The sequence below is a fragment of the Drosophila mauritiana genome, chromosome 2L, assembly GCF_004382145.1.
Source record: "Drosophila mauritiana strain mau12 chromosome 2L, ASM438214v1, whole genome shotgun sequence".
Classification (NCBI taxonomy): Eukaryota; Metazoa; Arthropoda; class Insecta; order Diptera; family Drosophilidae; genus Drosophila; species Drosophila mauritiana.
In genome coordinates, this window is record NC_046667.1 from 3,038,877 (window position 1) to 3,058,132 (window position 19,256).

The window sequence follows — 19,256 nt, forward strand, 5'->3', positions numbered from 1 at the left end:
CCAAATAGCCGACGGCCAAAAACCAAAAAACAATCCCCATTGTTTTCTTAGTGAAGGAGAAAAGGAGAACTAAATGGGTCACTCGGCATCTAAATCTGAATCCCAATCTGCTCCAGGCAATTAACAATTCGGTACAGATAGTATGGTTTAGGAACATCACTCTGATATCTAGTATCTATTTTTGTGCACAGCAGACTTTCCCAGTGTGGGAATTGATTTTTTTCATCTACTCACCGCCGCTTCGTTTCTTTTCGGCCAGCGGAGATTTCTGTTTGCGTGGCATGCGAAAGGAGTTCCACAGGAAGGAGCTGGATGGCGTCGACGATGTCAGCGAGGACTTGATGGTGTTCTTTGTGTACGAGCGGAGAATGTCCAGTTCGCTGCTGCCGGAGGAGGAGGCCGAGGAAGTCATGGACTTTGAGGTGGTTGTGGGTATCCGCGATGTCTTGGCCATGTTGTTGTTATGCGTGCTGCTGTTGTTGTTCAGAAGTTTGTTTTGGCCAGCGCCATCGGAGGCATTTCCCTTGGTCACTGCCCCTACTCCGTTTCCCGTGCCGCCGTTGCCTGCGCCTTCTGCTGTGCGTCCGATTCCCGAATATATTTTTCCATACTTAAAGTCCTGCGAGTGATGGTAATCCTTGAAGCCGTACCTCTTGGGCTGCACATTTTTGTGATTTTTGAACATCTGCTGGAACTCTTTCCAATCCGCGACCGATGGCAATGAGTACGTGGACGTGGACGCGTCCTTGTGGGCATTCAGACTTTGTGAGGAGCCGTACAAAAGTGACACAAACTCGTTGAGACCCATTTTCTGGAGCATGCGCCTGGGGCTCTCAGTGGCTCTCAAACTGGGCAGCACTTGCACTGTTATACACAGTTGCTACTTGGTTATTTGCTTGCTTAGCCACTGGTCATACACTGCGCGAATAAAAGACGTCCGCTGCTCTCGGAGTTCGCCGCGCAACTGAAGTGTATCCCCACAGTGATCGCTCTCTCTCTCGATCTCTCTGTCGACACCAACGTCGCTGCTTTCGGTCGCCGGCTTTAACTTGGTCTTGCGATTTCGATTCCAACTCCACTCCACTCCAATTCAACTCCAACTCCCAGCGACTGATATGGCAAAAGCTGGCGGGCCACCAAAAAAGTCCTCAAGTAAAACGTAATTCAGCACATTCGACGAAAGATTGAATTTGAATTTCAAAAACGCTTTGAAACTAGAATAGCAGGATATTACGACGGAAACAAATTTTGTTGAAACTTATTAAAATATTTTGAATTTCCAGCGACCCGCACGACCCAAACGTCAATTTCAAATGACAGATTTCGGAAACCAAATGGATTCAACATTCAATCGAAAGCAACCGCCCCTTTCACTATTATCAACGAAACCGTATAAACTTTTAACCTTCTTGCGGCAAATGTAATTATATTTTTTTTTGAGTTTTTTAAATATTGTCGCCATGACTTTCGCGTCACAGTTGGCCAACAGCAAAAGTAGTTTTTCGACCAAGTGTGTGTATGCAAAATACAAAATACTAGCTATACACATACAGAAGTGGAGAAAAGTTTATAATGATTACGGATGGTAAGAACACAGCGGCTCATTAAGAGCCACGCTCCAGTTAGAAGCTCGAGGGCTATAAACTTTATCAGGTTTGCCGAGATTAAGCTGGGATAATTATGGAGCGCGAAGAAAGCATTTCTATTGAATAGAATTAACCAACTCGACCCGGATTCAGCCAACATTCAAATCAAAATATAGGCCACAGAAATTGATTTAACAAGGAAATAATCATGGCGTGTGACGGATGGATATTGTAGGTAATCCGAAAACCGAAAGTTTCAGATTAATAGGAATTCGGGGCGACTTACATAAGCGGCCGAAACAATTGTTGAATCGAAGAAAGCCAACTCGCATTGCAGTGCTGGCGAAATTTGGCTTAAAATTTGGCTCAAAATGTATATGCCCATAAATATCCCGATCAAAATTTATGCATAACTACCGAAAATCGCAGTTCTCACGCCAAAATATATTATTCAAAGGCGAAATTACTCAAGCCCTAAGAGCTCCCAACAATTTATGCAATATTTGGCTTCGGTTTAAGTCAACTTTTGTGTGCAAATTATAAGAAACCGAGAAATCCCCATCTTCTCAACTTGCATAAATTTGTCATGCGAATTGAGTTTGTGAAACTACCGCCGACAGTTCAATACATTTTTGTGGGTTAATTTTTTGTTTGTTTTAGTAGGTAAAATTATGTAGGAAAGCATAGTTTATTGGGGCGACAATATTTCAATTACTTTATTTGCCACCAATGAAGCAATCTGCTAAATGAGCCCAGCCATTTTCTTGCAAATCTTTGGGCTTTCAAAAGCGTTCCATGTGTGTGGGCCCGTAATGAATTGCAAATTGTTGTGGAAACGCTGGCGTACTCAATATTAAAAGTAGTAATAGGTTTTCATATTGGTTACGCATGGCAGAAACCCGTCGAAGAAAAGTAAAAGTATTTCCAAACAAAAGGCACGACGCAAAGATACTGGAAAGGTGCGTGTTGGTGTTTGATTTCTTGTGAAGAGCGGCGGCCATTAACTTTTTTTTCCCCCAGCCAGTGTACATCAGAAATTTGCCATTGCAAAATGCAAAACAGTTAATAGATTACGATGATGTTGTCTTTTTTCGAAGCGTGCCATCGCACGCAGATGGCTAAACGCGCTTGACAATCAATCGGTTAAGAGCGTGAAAAGTGGCCATAAAGAAAAGCCCACGATAGCGGCGACACCGCGCTGAAATCAATGAACTTGATGTGTGTAGGCCATAAATTAGAGTGAAAACAAGCGCTCAGATACGCGGAATGGACTGCCTGTGGCCACACAAAGCTACAGACACACAACCAATAGCAAACCAACCAAAAAGAGTTGGCGTGTTAAATTTTATTTTATTCTATACCCTATCAAAAATAATTGTATCTAGTCTTAAGATAGAATTTGTTGTAGGAAAGTTAAGATTAGAAGTCTTAAAGATGAGCAGCAATATATAAAAAATACCTCATTACCATGCTCGATTTCATTACTATTTCTTTCCAACCGCAGAAGAGCATTCAGATATCATCGCAACTTTCCCAACGTCTACTTCACATGCGGGCCACAATCACGCACAATCAAAATTAAATGACAACTTAATTGATCGCTCCCCCAAAGTGGATGGTGTGAAAGCAATAAATAAAATTCGACAAAATAGTCGAACTCAGCGCCAAACACAGATGTGGGTGAAAACTGATTGCTTCGAGCTTGGCTTTCGTCTAATATTCCCAGAGATCGGGGGAGAATTACAGGGCGGGGGCGCATTATGCCATTTAACAAACAATTTAACTTCAAATAAGCCAAAACGATGCAGTGGCTCACAAGTGGAGTGGGGGTCACTGGAGTGTGCACCAACGCCCAGTATGAAAAACAAGAACAAAACGCACGGCGGCCACAACTCGCTGAACATCAAAGCAAATTTCGTTGGAGGGGCAAGCACAAGTGAACGCAAAGCGGCATAAACAAGTTGTGACATTTGTGCGCAGAACCAGGGGGGGAAATTCTCTCAGTGTGTGTGTGGGCCATAATGTAGAACCACCTGCCAAGTGGGGGTCATGCACACGATTATGTAAGCACACAAAACACACATACGTATGTGGGAAAACTTGGCCATTAAATTCACTGGCTTACTCAACTACGGGCTGCAGATAAAGAACGCAACTGATAGCTAAAAAGCCAAGAAGTTCGGCCACTAAAATTGAATAGAATGGGAAAAAAAAGGAGCGTCTTTAAACCATTACTAGATAATTCTTATCATTGAACTATTTACAAACCCAGCTGGCTTAATTACTACCTGGAAATTTAAGATATTTTTTCATCGAAGAAGAACAAATTAGTTAAACAAGTCGTATAGACGAATCCCATAAAGATAATCACCGCCTATTAGTGGCATTCTGCCCCACCTCAATGCAAAGCATATACTTGGCAGTATATAAATATTTTATTTGCTTATAAACGAACAACGAACCCACAGCCAAGTGCCGAGTTTGCCATTGAAATCGTTTAGAGGCGTGCCACGCATTTGACACCAGCAAGTGAGGCAAGATAGAACTAGCTGTAAGTATAACTAATGTGGCGCAGAAGCTCCTTAGTTCGTAATCCCCGAACGGCTAATTAGCCGCCTTAATATTAATTACAAAAGTTAGCCAACTTTTGAGCACAAAAACTGTCCCCAGGAGAGCATTTTGCAATGGACCAGCCAACTTTGTTCATCGGCCATTGTGTGATTGTGCGCCAATGTAACAAATTTTTTTTGGCCAGACAAAAAACTTTGGCGGCACGTTCAGATAGATAAAAATTAATTTGATTTGAAGTAAACTTGAATTTCGTATGCTTTCACTTCGCGTTGGCCGAAGGGAAATAGGAAATAAGTAATGGGGTTACAATTTGAGCTGCTCCAATTTCGATTTCCCTTCGCGCGGCTAATTAACTTATTCGAAATGTTTTACTTTTCTGTTGACACTTACCCTCGGAAACGCCGACAATTGCTGGACTTTTGATAATCGCGGTTGATTTAGTTTTTGCCGATTGTTGCAGCTTGTTTGTGGCTCCGGATTTGGTGGCCACTCCTTTGATGGGTGTCGCAATTGCTGCCGGACTGGCCAAGGTGCCATTCAAACGTTTATCTGCAATGAATGGGTGAGAAAAATCGCTGGTCAATGAATTGGTAATAAACAATGCGGCATACTTTCAGGCAGCCGCAAAAACTCACTTTCCAACTCGTCGTTCTCTATGTTTTCTATAATTTTAACTGCACTGCCCAATGAATTTTTACTGCCAAAATGCTTGCGAATAAACCTACTTAAGCCCATATTTTCACTTTACCACTCCGAGGACCGAGTCTCATTCGAAATATGATATAAAGAATGAAAATACGGATGCAATATATATTTTTTCAAATTGGTAAAAGGCAATGTTTGTACGATTTGTGTCACATTCATTGAGCCTACTTGGTTCAACTATTATGATAAAAATCCCGCTTGCCGGCTATCAATGCACCTGAACGCTCAAGTGGCAGGGAGCGCAGAAAGCGCAAGAATCTGCATCTGCAACTGAATCCGAATCTCAATTCGGTGCTGGGGAAACAGCGATCCCGAGTCGCTGGCCGCCCAGCATGTCATAATTTGACCAAATTAATGAAATCAAAAGAAAACCAGTTTGCATTTCCAGGTTGCAGTGCTCATACATTTTTTTCATTGCCTGCAACACAAGGTGCAAAACAGGGAAAGAATGCCAAAACAGAAACACCTGTTTTTGGAGTGGCATGAAAAAGGCAGGTGCGTGCTGCAAGCAGTGCGCGAAAGCAGTTCACATGTTGCTCGTCGAGAGAGCGCAACATGTTGCGGAGTTTTATTTCATTTGGAAACTAAAATAGGTAACAACATGTGCATACGTTTTAAATGTATTATAAGAATTTATCTAGTTGTGGTTAATCTAGTCATTTTCTCCAATGCATGTTGTAATGTTGCTAAAGCATTATAGGCAAGCAGTTAAATGTTGCTAAGGATCTCTCTTAAATCGAAAGCCATATGACAGCTCTCTTAAGTTTCCGACTCTTAACTTAACTCTTTAGTTTCTAAAGTTTCTCTTGCGACTTGCAGACAATACAGGTTTCCTTGAATAATTAGCATAATTTGCTGCTTTTGTTCTGTTTATTTTCCTGTACGGATAGTACTGTCCACCAACTGACCTCACGACCACTTCCACTTGGGAATTCGAATACGAATACGTATACGTATGTATCTCCCATATTGTCTTTGCAATTCTCCAGCTCGTGCTGAAATCTTTTTAGCCCGGTTGTCACCGCTTCGGTTTCAATGCTAACCGCAAAAACAAAAAGGCAAAAGTAAGGAGAAAAAAGCAAAACAAAACGCTAAACAAACCAGCGCCAGAAGCCATAAATGGCTAGTACAAGTCTAGAAAAAAAACCGGGCACAAGTACAAACAATGGAATTGTGCAGGCCGAAAAAAGAGTTTACAATGCCACGAATGTCAATGTCAGACGAGAGTTCTGAACTTTATTGGAGCTGCCACCCATGAAGAACTACTATGACCACCGCATCTTTCAATGGGTGAATTAAACCCATATGGCAGGTAAACCCTAACCGGATCTCTTTCAACACTCTAACAAAAATCAGATGCGTGGGCAGCTAATCTGAACGATACAAAGAGGTGCGAAAGTGCCGACGACTCAATCGATCTTGCGCAATTATGCCAATAATCATTTCTTTAGTGGTTTTCTTTTGGCCAAAACCGGCAGACGTGGGTTAATAGACAGCAGTGTGGGCTTGAAAACCATCACGTTTGCCCCATCGCGCTGCTTGTCCAGTGAATACTGAATAGTTATTCGATTATGGGCCGTCCAATTAGCTGGAATGGGTGTGTTAATCGAACTTCTGCTTATCAGCGGAGATAGTGGCGAGGTGAAAGAACCCACGGCACGTTTTGGTTGATAAACCATTAATAAATAGAGTAACTATATGTATATCATGTCTTGGCTTAGAATGGGCAGCACTCAGTTTTGTAAATATGCTTTCCTTTTGATTAATCTTCAGAGGCATTAATTGCACGAAATTACATGTTGGCAAAATAAATCTTAATTAGTACAAGAAATTCCAGCCGAAAGCCAAAAGCTCGTTTTTCCCCATCGAGTATGCAAAACACGTTTCCACATCGTTTTTCATGCTTTTCTGCTTGTGAAAATGGTGCGATAAGCATGTGCACTCTGGAAATTCCTACTGGACAATGTGATCATCATCGGGGTATCGGAGATCGGGACAAAAGAAGTCATTTTAAATTAGTCCGACTTTATAAATAGATTCCAAAGGAGGGGCAAGCATTCTCTTAGCGATTTCATTTCCAGCCCTGCGACATTTCAAGCAATTTAGCAACATCTCGGCAGGCGAACACAATGCATTTCCCTATTAAGGCTAATTTATGCAGGCCTGCGAAATTTGCATGACCCGTACACGATCGTAAACAAAATCATGGAACCCGCACAAAGTCAGGCAGAAACTAAAAAAATAAAAAAATAATAATAATAAAACTACCACTAATACTCCGGGAAGTTAACTCTTCAATTCTTTCTAATTCTTTAAAACAATTGTAGCGGATATATGATTTATTGAGTTTCAGTTTTTCTTGCCCCAGTTTTGTATCAGCATAAATATATACAAAGTTATGGGGTCATCGAAATTTGAATACAATGAACGAAATGCGTTAATTGAGTAAGTGGCAAAAATGATTTAATTGGGTTTTCCGCAGACGTGATGATTTCTATCAACACAGTACTTTAAAATTCCTCTAGATTTATGTTAGGTACCATTGGGTATTTATTTCCAATGTTGTAATCAAAATACCATATATTTTTTTCACAAAAAATCTGGGAAACTATTTTTGGTAAAAAACTCAATTTTCAAGTTGGCTTTTTTGACTATAACTTGACTAAAAAGGGTCACAGAGCAAAAAGATGTACCATTTTATACTCCTTACAACCAATACTAACAACCCCTTTCACTTTTATACTGATTTTGTAAAATTAATTTTTGGCCAAATTTTCGCATTTTTTGTAAGGGGTACCATCATCAAAATTTGCGAAAAATTGAAAAATCCTAGAATTCCCAAACTTGAATGCAAATCGATTGGGATTTAAAAAACAAACTCAACGAGGTATGACATTCCATATTTGAGCCATTATTTTCAATGTTTTGATCGAAATACCTAATATTTTATTTACAAAAAATCTGGGAAACTATTTTTGGCAAAAAACTCAATTTTCAAGTTGGCTTTTTTGACTATAACTTGACTAAAAATGGCCACAGAGCAAAAAGATGTACCATTTTATACTCCTTACAACCAATACTAACAACCCCTTTCACTTTTATACTGATTTTGTAAAATTAATTTTTGGCCAAATTTTCGCATTTTTTGTAATCATCAAAATTTGCGAAAAATTGAAAAATCCTAGAATTCCCAAACTTGAATGCCAATCGATTGGTTTTTGAAAAACAAACTCAACGAGGTATGACATTCCATATTTGGGTAATTATTTCCAATGTTTTGATCAAAATACCAAATATTTTTTTTACAAAAAATTTAAAATTTGTAGAATTTCCAAATCATTTGAGAAACTTTCGAGAAGTTGTATCTTTTGACTCTTAAATATCTGAACATCTCAACAAAATCAATGAAGCAATTACCACATTCATTTCAATTTGATGGGGGATTTAAGATGACTCACAGGGAATGAGTCAACGGATCCGAATTGGCGCAGAATTCGCAGGCACATGTGGCAACATGTACTCTGCCAGGAGTTTGGAGTTTGGGGCAAGCTGCGTCGAAGGAGCCTGCCTGCAGACAAAGTGTCACCTCAGCAGCTGTTGCCCAACTGCAGCTGGCACAGATTTTTCCCAGTTTTCCACCCAGCTCTAAACATCGAACTGTGGGAATGGAGCGCTAAATTGTTTTTCCAACTCCAACTGGAAGCCAGCACACGCCCTCAATAGAATTCAAGATACGACACCTTTACGGCGGAGCAAGGTGAGTGAAATAAGGGAACAGACCGACGGCCAGGTGGACAGATTTAGCAATTCATTGAGGGCAACAAGTTGTGCAGCATTTCACCTGAGTGATGATTTCGCATTTAGCCAGCTATAACAACTCTGGGAGTGAGAAAGGTGGGGCGTTGCAGGGCGGACTCTTGACAACAGTTGACACCTTTCAAGGGGATTTCCAAGAAGCTGTAAAAAGTGTCTTCCGTCTGGAACAGAGTAAGAACGATGTCGGAGATTTTATGGGATTTCAAGTGACATAGCTCAAGTCGCAGCCGTATAATTGGAACGGGGCTAGAGCTATTCGGTTAATATTATTCTAAAATATTCAAAGCTATACTTTGCTCAAAGCTCAGCAAGTTGGTAACTCTTGAACTAAATAATATGGTATAATATGGAATATATGACAACAGCACTGTATTTAAGCCTTTACCCATTAAGTTTCCAACATATCTTAGTAAATATGATATGTAAATCTCTGCACTTACGTATGGATGTGGGCGTGGGCGTGGGCGTGGCCGATGATTTGCTGCGCGTCGATTGTCCCTTGGTCGTCTGTTGGGTTTTTGGTGGCGGACCCAGATCGGTTGGCGATATGCTCAGATTGCGCACATCGCGCTTTTTGGCAGCTCCTGCAAGAGACAAAAATGAGGGGAAAATGTGAAAAAAATTGCTAGGAAATCAATATGTGGATGATGCGGATGCGTAAATTATGCGCAAACACGTTGCCACGAAACGCAAAGCCTCAAAGTGTCTGGGTTGGGTTGAGCTGAGTTGTGCACTCGGATTCCCATTTAATAACTCAAAGGCAAAATCACACTTGTTTCCAAACAGTTGGGGGTCCCGCTATTTGCATTTTAACATTTTGTGGATTAAAACAAAGCGTTTCCATAATTGAAGTGTCTGCCCCGCAATGGATGTACATACATATGTACACAAACGGAGGGTGAAATCGTATTATGCCCGGGCAGACGTCCATTAGTTCTCAACGGGTGTGGAGAACGAGTTCCATCGCATATGATCTCAAGATCTTGAGTGCACTTTAGTTATTTCAAGAAATGATTTAGACATTGCTGGCGGTACTTAAACATATATCTTAGTTCCAGCATTTGGTATTACAACAGTTCGAATGACTAATAAAAAGCTATATATACAACAATACACAGCAGTTTATAACTTTCTTTGCTCCGCATATTGGCTAATCTAATTTTCCGCTTGGTAGCAACAAATCTCCACTGGCAATCAATCATATTTCATACCCTGCTCGCCACTAATCAACTTGGATTCACCTAAACCAGGGGCCTCCTTAACGACCATCCATTGTCCATCTTCAATTCCAGTTGGCCCGAACTCGGCACTTGTTAGCCACCATTTGTGGGCCTGGCCGGCCACTTTAGGGCCGCTAATCAACGGAGCCGGCGGGAAAATGCATTTCCGAGTTGACCACAGAAGCAGCTGCGGCATGGACAACGTAATAAATTTATTGCAGCTGACGGCTAATTGTGCTGGACATGGACATGGAAATAAAAGCTGCACGCTGGCTGCAACCTGGCTTAGGCCAAATGAAAATGAAAATCTTTTTTATCTGCGCGGAGCGTTGCACCGAGTCACGTAATCCTTTTGTGGCATAGTGGGGGCTTGATAAGCGGACCGCAGTTGGAATTTCCAAAAAAGCTTAAAAGTGCTAAGGGATTAAGTTTGAAACGGGGGTTTTGTGAATTGGGTGGATCTGCTTTTGTACGAAGTTGAACATTAAGCGCAGACAAATTTGAATACTAACCATTTGGTAAAATTTCATTCCGAGTTTGCTAACTATGTATCCTATAAAAGTTAACCCCTTTAGCCATAGCCAGGCGCTTTTATTTATATTTATCTGGAATTTCCTCTTATTTAACATAAAGTTGTTTGCCCCTTTTGTCACCAAAAGGTGAAGGCTTATCATCTAAGATAACCACGTTGATGCTTACGCAACTCCGGCTCTGTTTACGCTGCAAGCCAATGCCCTCGATGTGGGTTTTGCCTATAACCACTCCACTCATTAGCATTTACAGCCCCGATCCCCGCCAGAAACTCACCTTTGGTGAGGCCTTTGGAGGCCCGCTTGCCAAAACTTCCGAAGCGTTCGCGCTCGATCATTTGGCTGTGGATGTAGCGCTCGGAGTACGAACGCGATAGTTTCTCCTTGGAACTGTGGGCACCCATTTTGACTGGCTGGATTTTCGATGTGTACAAAGTGTCTTTGATCCGCACAAGAGTTTTCCGGAGAGTGTGTGCCTGCTCTCAACTGAATCTGATCGATATCACGACTTCAAATTTCACTTTCACAGGCTCTCGATTAATACACCCGCGCACAATCTCCAGACGTCGACGATGGCGGCGAATTTAATTTGATGTCGCTGACAATTGCCGCTTGAATGCATTTTTTAGCTTTGTGCACTCGGTGTACCACTTTTTTTTTTTGCAAATCCACTTTTGCTCTATGATTACAACAAGGTTGACATTTTCTGTACTGTTTTTTGTTTAGTTTTTATTGCCATATACATATTTCCTCCTGTTGTTGACATTGAATGGGTTTATAATGGTTAGATTTAATTGGCGGCCATTAGCCGATTCAATTAGCCGCCTCATTTAACTCATGACTCCCCCACAAAAACCCCCATTGGTTTTTGGCCTGTAATCCGATTTAATTAAATTATTGTTAATGGCGCCATCAATGGCTGCTCCAATTTTATGGCATTTTACAAATACTAAAGTCGAAAGGCATTCCAAGAATTAGACATAAAATCTTTTTAGGATGCCAACAACCTAGACACACAAATTCGAAATAGACGAATACTTTATAGCCCAGACATTTTACATTTAATTGAGCGTGCGGCTTTAATGCAACTATTTATCATACCCTTCCAGAGGGTATGCTCCAAATTAAACTAATAGGTAATATCTTGCATACTTGAAAGATACATTACCCAGATCCACTTTAAGATACAATTTTCTGCCAGAGAATGTGAAGATTTGGTCATTCAACTATCCCATCCACCAGATCCCATTTAATCTACAGTGTGTGTGCAAAAATAAATGCCCCTGTTTGTTGTACTAACTGCAGGCTGCATTTCGCAACATGAATGATAAATGGTCTAGAAAATAGGAGGCACTCTATGCGACAATGCGACCCCGATTTTTTGGCTGCGGAAAAAGCACAGCAGAGCGAAGTATAGCAGCAGGTGCATGGATGGCCAAGAAAACATTGCAACACAGTCCAAATAAATCTTCGAGCGGAGGAAAATGCCCATTTCCCACTCCAAGTGCCTGAATTTCCGACTTTGCACGGCAGTTGCTGACAGGTTTGAATGTCATCATAACGCGACGGACAAAGGCGAGCCAAAACGAAACCCAAACCCAAATGAGCTGACAAATTGCACGCTATGATTTGTGGCAGAGCATTTGAATTGGGAACAGCGACACCGAAAACTACTGAGTGAAAAGACAAAACGGCGGAAAAGACACGCGTTTCCCAGCGGTTTCCAAAAAAAAGCGAAATTTATGCTGGCACAGTGGTTAAGATATGCGCATATTTCAAAATTATCTTTAGGCTGCTGAATATATCGCAAAACAATTGCATAACCGCATTAATCTATGCTTTCTTTTAACTGAAGGATAACTTGTGCAATCAAAGACAATGCTACTTGGGAAATGTCGAGCTAGTTGACTCTAAAACCCAGCATACCCCACACAGATTTTGGACTAATGGGCAGCAGTATCCCAGAGAGCAGGCACAACCTCATTGCTATGAATAGCATCGGCGCCCTCTTTAGTTTTGGCTTTTTAGTGAGTTTAGTCAGGCCTGCAAATGTCAATCCGACCAGGCCAACTATAATTAGCCCGAAATGCAACACAAAAAGGTGTCAAATGTTCGGGAGGAATTCGAGGGCCATTCGATTTTATTGTTGGCTCCAAATTTAGTCGATTGGAAAACTTTGGGGAGCATAATTCACGTGACTTGGCACATCATTCAATACCGAATGTCACATGCCTCGAATGCCGGAAGTTCTCCACCGCAACAAAAACGAATGTGAAACGGAAGTTGTGGGATAGTCCTCAAGGGCAACTCGGTGTTGCAGCTGCTTTTTCTTTTATTTCTACATTTATTTTTCCCTTTCTGCCAATGACAGCTGATGAACCCAATTGCTGCGGGCCCCCTGTAAATTAATATGCAAAAATTGAATATGACTTTCAATTAAAAGTTCGACGTTGCCGTCGTGTGGGCGTTCAAACATTTTTCATTGGCAAGCTTTCCTCCGGCGGGTGAAAAGCAGGTGAAAAGCGGCGGAAGCTGCAAAAGCAATTAATCGAGCTCCGAAGGAACTTTCCAGCCAGGACAACACAAAGGCGGAGGTGGGCATAAATCTACATAATTTAGCCGAGACAAGTGCAGCAAAAGGAGAAAAGTTACGATGGCGTCTCTAGATTGAATAATACCCGCAACTAAATGTGGCTTAAATGCTCTTACTTTGAGCCGATTTATGCACCATAAATATTCCCAAAGCAGACCAACTTTCGATTGATCCATAAAATAGAAGAGAAACGCCAAGTTTGCGCCAGTACAATGATCCATTTAGTCTGGATTTTATACCACATTTTATTTCTTTAAAACTCACCCACTGGGCGATATAAACTAAATTATTGCGGCTCACCATTTCAGTTCGATCTGTGCCATGGTTTTTTATGTGACCAGCAACTATCGTAAACTGTGAGTTCGTTGTACCCACAGATGAGTTTTTATGGGGGGCTACCCCCGGTCCGATGGCAATAAAAATTAACAATTACCAATGCGAAAAGGAAAACAAATTTCCCACTCTTTTTATTAATGTGGCGTGCATAAAAATAAAAAGTGTGCACCCATTAAAAATCACCATCAGCTGGGGTCTGCCAATGCGCATGCAAAACTGTAAAAGGAAACTCCGCCCGATGTCCGCGGAAACGGTACCGAAATAAAATCGACCGCTAGACCCCCGCAGATCCGATATAAACAATCGTTAAACTGACAGCAAACAGCGGAAAACTGCATCGGACATTAAAAATTTTCAGGCGGCAAGCAACTGAGACACACTCGTAAACCCCAATTCTGATTTTCGCCAAAAACTGCCAAATGATGTCATTGAAATGTTCATTTTCCTCGGCATTTGCTCCAGTAAATTGAACAAAAAAGAGGGCGCTGGGCCAAATATTATAAATATAGAAGATGGCATAGGTCTTCAAACTAATACCCTGTAAGTGGAAAAGAACCAGAATGGAAAGATAGCCGACTGATGATTCATAAGTTGGTGGAAATCTGAAACCACTCTAAACGGGGTTAATATTCTCTAAATGATTTTAGAAAGCTGAGCGAATAGATAGGGAACTCACTCTCAAGAGAAAAAACACACATTTAAATAATCATATGCATGAATCACATTCAGCTTAATTGCATAGAAACACTAACATTTTAGTGCTCAATTATTCGAATAAAATATTTAAATGGGAAACCCAATTTTCCGGCAAATGATAATAAAGTTTCCAATCGCAAGTACACAAACAGTTGGGCAATCCCGCACACAATTTTATTGCCAACCAAAACAAAAATTAAAAGGGGAAAATGGCAAATACAAATGCGAATGCGCTCATAATGCAATTTTATTTTTAAAACGCTGTCGTTTGCCCCCGGGATTTTCTTTTCAACCGCGAAGGGGGGTACATTTGCAAGCTAATTTTTCCTTATTTCTTTTTCATGTGGCACACTTTTTCCTCTGACTGCGCAAGTGGCGGCAATTTGTTTTCAAAAAGTATCCACTAAATAGATGCACGCAAAAAGAATTGGAAACTAACAAAAAATGTGCATATAGTATAAATGAATATATTACAATATAATTAAGAAAAGAGAATCCTTGATTTAAATGCGCTCAATGACATTTTAAGTGGCTTTTATTCTGAAAACATTGGCATTTTCTTTGAGTGCCTTGTTTGCACAGCAAGTGACTTAAAATGCATTGGACCAATGTGTGAATTGCTTAAGCCAACACTTGCCTCATTTTGACTTTTTTTTCAAACGCTAATTTTGTATCCCTCAGTAGGTTGCCGTCTTCTTTCGATGACGACAGCAACCTCATTTGTGGTCTAATTGAGCTGTCGACATCACTTCACCTCAAATTTGCACAATTTGTGCAATTGCCTTGACAATTCTTATTTAAAAACTAAGTAACAAACAAAGAGTTAACTTCATAAATAGAGGTAAATGACTTCCCAGGTGATGTGAAAAGTTAATATTTAATTGATAAAAAGATAACAACTTACAACTTAAATTTAGAAATCAAACCTAATCTCAGTAAAAAGCCAAATCCAATCCATTCGATTCAAGACCTTTACGCTTTCTGAAAACCCAAAAAATTGTCTAGTCACTTTCAAAGCCAAAACGAATTCCGGTCATCAATTTGTTGGGCACCTGTTAAAACAGTCCCACAGATTTCCATTAGACAAACAATATAGTTGGTCGAGTGTGTGTTTTTTTGGACATCTAACGAGAGTGATTATTAACAACGGCCTATGAAATGCTTCCGGCTGTCTGCCGATATTTTCTAAGCGACCGCACGTGCGACCCCCAAACAGAAACATTTGGCGCCCAACGCGGGGCCCTTGGCTTGGGTCATTAAATAACCATCTGAATGACAATTGTCGGTCTGTAGCACTTATTGCATAGTTTTTCTAGCAACGCAAGTTACGTGCTTGGTCGGCAGGAAGTGTGTGGTAAAAGTTGAGCGAGTCTAACGACACAATTAATTTATTGAATTAAGCCGAATACTAAGCACTAAATGCACTTTATGACTCCGCGACGAGCGGATACATTTGACCAGTCGAGACCCACCAATTGACTCGTTCAAGTCCCGGCATTCAATGGCTTACTTCGATATGCAAATTAGCCACGAATGCTTGTTCAAGTTGATGTTGTTTGAGCAGAGTTTAAAAGCATCGGATCTTCGGGGGTCCCATCTCATTTCCCTGTCTTTCACTCGTTTACAACTCAGCAAGAAGACAACGTTCGGCTTTAAATGCTGCGATCAATCAAACACGAAATGCAGGTGATTCTGGGAATGGAAAACCCAATGGTAAATGGCCAAGAAAATACCCTATAAAAAGTAGTGGTAAAGTTAGACAGCTAAAATATATTTAGCCAGTTTTAGTTCCATACATGCACATAAATACATCACATGCAAAATCAATCAGCCTGAAACTTATTACTTGTTTTCCGTTTGACTTTAACACAGCAATTCAACAAAGTGTCTCGTAAACCTTATCATAAACTGCTCTAGTTTTCTCATTTTACATTTATTTAAACAGCTCGTTAAAAAACTGACAGCAGCATAAGACTCGGCACGCTAGAATTGAAATGCGATATTCATGGTGCATGCAACTATAACAACACCAGCCGATTCAATCTTCGTTAACATTATCAACACATCGGCAGCCCAGTTTTTGATCAATTTGGCTAGCTCTCTGAATGGAGTGAATGGTTCAGTGACCAGTTGAAATTTGTTTGGCCGGCACACAAACAGCTGATTTCTGACCATTTTTGGTCTGTGTGATTGGAGCAGGCACATGATGTTCGCGGCATATAAGCGCTTCATTATGGCAAAATGAAAAGTGTTTCGCCTTCGTTTCTTATCCAACAACGAGAGCCGTAGGAAATTATGCAAAAAACATAACAAAGTAAAAAAATACAGACAATACACCTTCCGATTGCATCGATCGAAAAATATCAAGTGAAAGTTGACAGCCATCTAAAGATACATTTTTGTTGTATAGTTTATTCCTGAGGTGAGCTTGCACTTGAATCGGAAAAGATATCAGTTTTTTGGGTGTTCCATGCAATTATGGTAATCGCGTTATGGCCAAAAGGTATAGGAGTTTAAGGAATGAGAAAGTTACCGGGATCAACTGGTCAATGCGAATTAATCTATTATTATTATATATAGAGGTATCAAACTTTCCTTTTTTTGATAAAGAATAATCTGTAAATGATCTGTTTACTTGAAATTTCTATTTCCTTTGGAAAACCTGGAAAATTCCTAGATGGAAAATCAGTTTTTCCCTTTAGCAACCTTCACTTCACTTTACAATGTTGGCAAATTGAAAAGCAGCCGCAATTCCATTTGAATGCATTTCATTTTTAGTTTCTTTGGTCGGCGGTGTTGCAGTTTTTTGCTGCTGATATTTTGCAGCATAATTTTTACAACATAACGCCCACAACACTTTCTCGCATAGTTAAGCGAATTATACAAAAACAGCGAATGGAAAATGCAAAAAAAAAGAAAACACAAGTGCAAAACGAAACGAAACACACAAAGCACAGAAAATGAAAGAAATACTAGAAATATTTCTGTCTAGCATTATTTTGCAATTTCCCACATAATTATTAAGCGCCATTGCGAGAGGGGGACAGCGAGAGAGATAGAGTGAAAGGGAGATAGGGTGAGGTAGAGCAAAATGAAAGCAAAAAATTAGTTGAAGAGTTGGCGCTGTAAACACAAATACACAGAGAACAATAATTTAAAGCAATTTGACATTGAAGAAAGAATTGGTTAATATGTTTGTTTATAGGGATTAATTTAACAACTCATGACTTTGAAAGAGGCTACAGTCTGCGCTCCAAAGTAGATTCCGTTTAGCTGAACTATTCCTATTATGATTGTAATACTTAAAATTCTGCTGCCCCAAATATTTTTATCAGTGCAGAGACAAAAGCTGAAACCGAGACCGAACCCCAGGAGTATCATCTTCCCCACCGAGGCCCCACTGTACACAGTAAATAATAATTTAATGCAAGGCAAAGAGAGGAGACGACGGACAACGACAAGCCGAGCAGACAAGAGATGCAGAAAAAATGCAAATATGATAATAATAATGTAAAAAAGCACAAAAGCATGCCAGCACGTCAAGTGAAAATTAAGAAAGAGTCGTTCATGCCGCACAAACACACAGATGAAAGACGAAGAGAAATGCACACAGATGGAAAGCCACGCACACCACGAAATGCCGCTTGTTTTCTAGCAACAAACCAACGAGAACTGTCGACTGTTTGATGAAAATTATAGCCACAGCAGCCAGTTGTGGAAAAATCAGAGCCAACGTCGGAGTGGACTCAAAAAGATGCCCGATCGAAACCAGTAGATAAGGCCGGAAACAGGTGTCGTCTTTGGAGGTAAGAGAGTCTAGAAAACCCCATAAATAAGGTCTTAGGCATGCCCAACCATATAGGGCTAATATCCGTTGAGCTACGGATATAGAACATAAGTGAGATTCCTCTGTGTGGAAACTGTTTGTTACGCCTACTGACCATTTCCCACTGATGATTTCCGTAATAACATAAGCGGATAAGTGATTTAATAGTCTTCTTGGACTTTACGATCTGACACTAAAGCTGTTATTTAGAATTGATTCGAGACTTAATGACAAAACTTTAATTCCTTTCTGACGTATGAGTATTTAGCTAAACTTACTTTTTTACTGCAGTGTTTCATTCCCATTCGTCAGTTACCGAAGTGATGAAGATTTGAGCTCAGACAAACATCGATATATTTGTCAACTATGCGTAATTAGCAAGCAAAAGAGAAGCAAAACTTTAATCTCCATCCCACTGATGTCACCAGGTGTTGAGGTGATCTCATTGTAATGTTCCGCACACCCAAATCAACGTCGAGAGAAGCTTATGTCCCGGCATCATTATATTCATCCCATCACCCCCGACTTACCCATTCATTATGGGATTACATTTCGCGAAACTTTGGCAGCTGGACAAAGGTAGGCAGGTAAGTAGAAGCCTTTCAGAGCTTCCAATTGAATGCCGATGTAGTTTGATCCCAGAGTTGCGACGAGAGGCACGTTTTCAACTGCCATAGGTAAATGAACTCTTCTCCCCACCCCTTTTCATTCACCTGGCGGATTCTTCTCCTAGACAAAAGCTAACGGTAATCGGGTCTATAGAGAGACGAAGAGAGAGTTGGGGTGATTTTGCGGCTTCGCAAAAGTTCGTGAGAAAGCCAAGGCACAAACTGTAACAAAACTGATTACGACCAACATAATTTATGGCCAGCAAAAGCCCAGAAGAATTCTTTGTCGGGTTGGCAAGAAAATGGAATGAAAGGGGGAGAGCACCCACTGATTGATTGATTGCCCTGCCAAGCTAATGCGATTTTTACTCTAAAAATCCTGTATGTGTTTTTATATTCTTTGGGTATCCAGTGTCAACACGTAAAAAGCGAAATAAATACCAAATTGAAATACACAGAGATGACGTCAAGAGCAGAGAAATAAGACCAAATGAATAATGCAGCCGAAGGTGGTTGGATGGGTTTCGAGTTTCGGTGGTCAAAAGTGAGTCTGGAAATGCCAGACGATGCTTTTGTTTCAGCTGAAAACATTTTACACACATTTTCGAAATAAATAAGAAACACCAGCCAACCGACATTCTATTGAAAAGCTGGAAAACCTGTTTTACAGACGGGGTTAATATAAAGGTAAAAAAGAGTTTAGGGGTGCAAAAAGGGCTTTAAAGGGGAGCCATTTTAAGTTAAAACTATGAATCATTTTTGTGCATAG

At 40.5% G+C, this 19,256-nt stretch overlaps 1 protein-coding gene and 1 long non-coding RNA gene across 6 annotated transcripts in view; both read right to left on the bottom strand.

The window, feature by feature from the left end:
• Nucleotides 1–19,256, bottom strand: part of LOC117135307 (protein MLP1) — a 71,453-nt gene that overhangs the window by 15,658 nt on the left and 36,539 nt on the right. For 2 of the 5 annotated variants that reach the window (XM_033295495.1, XM_033295497.1), the window contains 2 exons: nucleotides 9,119–9,262; nucleotides 4,548–4,706 (listed from right to left, as the gene is read on the bottom strand). In XM_033295495.1, the coding sequence (XP_033151386.1) occupies nucleotides 4,548–4,706; nucleotides 9,119–9,262 (303 nt within the window). Of the gene's footprint in view, nucleotides 1–234; nucleotides 1,214–4,547; nucleotides 4,707–4,792; nucleotides 4,908–9,118; nucleotides 9,263–10,705; nucleotides 11,182–19,256 lie in introns of those variants that run through there. The other 3 variants (XM_033295498.1, XM_033295499.1, XM_033295496.1) reach the window with 3 other exon arrangements.
• On the bottom strand, nucleotides 15,165–19,253 carry LOC117135326. The gene is made up of 2 exons (XR_004458997.1): nucleotides 18,410–19,253; nucleotides 15,165–18,243 (listed from the first exon to the last, which is right to left on the bottom strand). It is a non-coding gene; the product is annotated as an uncharacterized LOC117135326 (long non-coding RNA).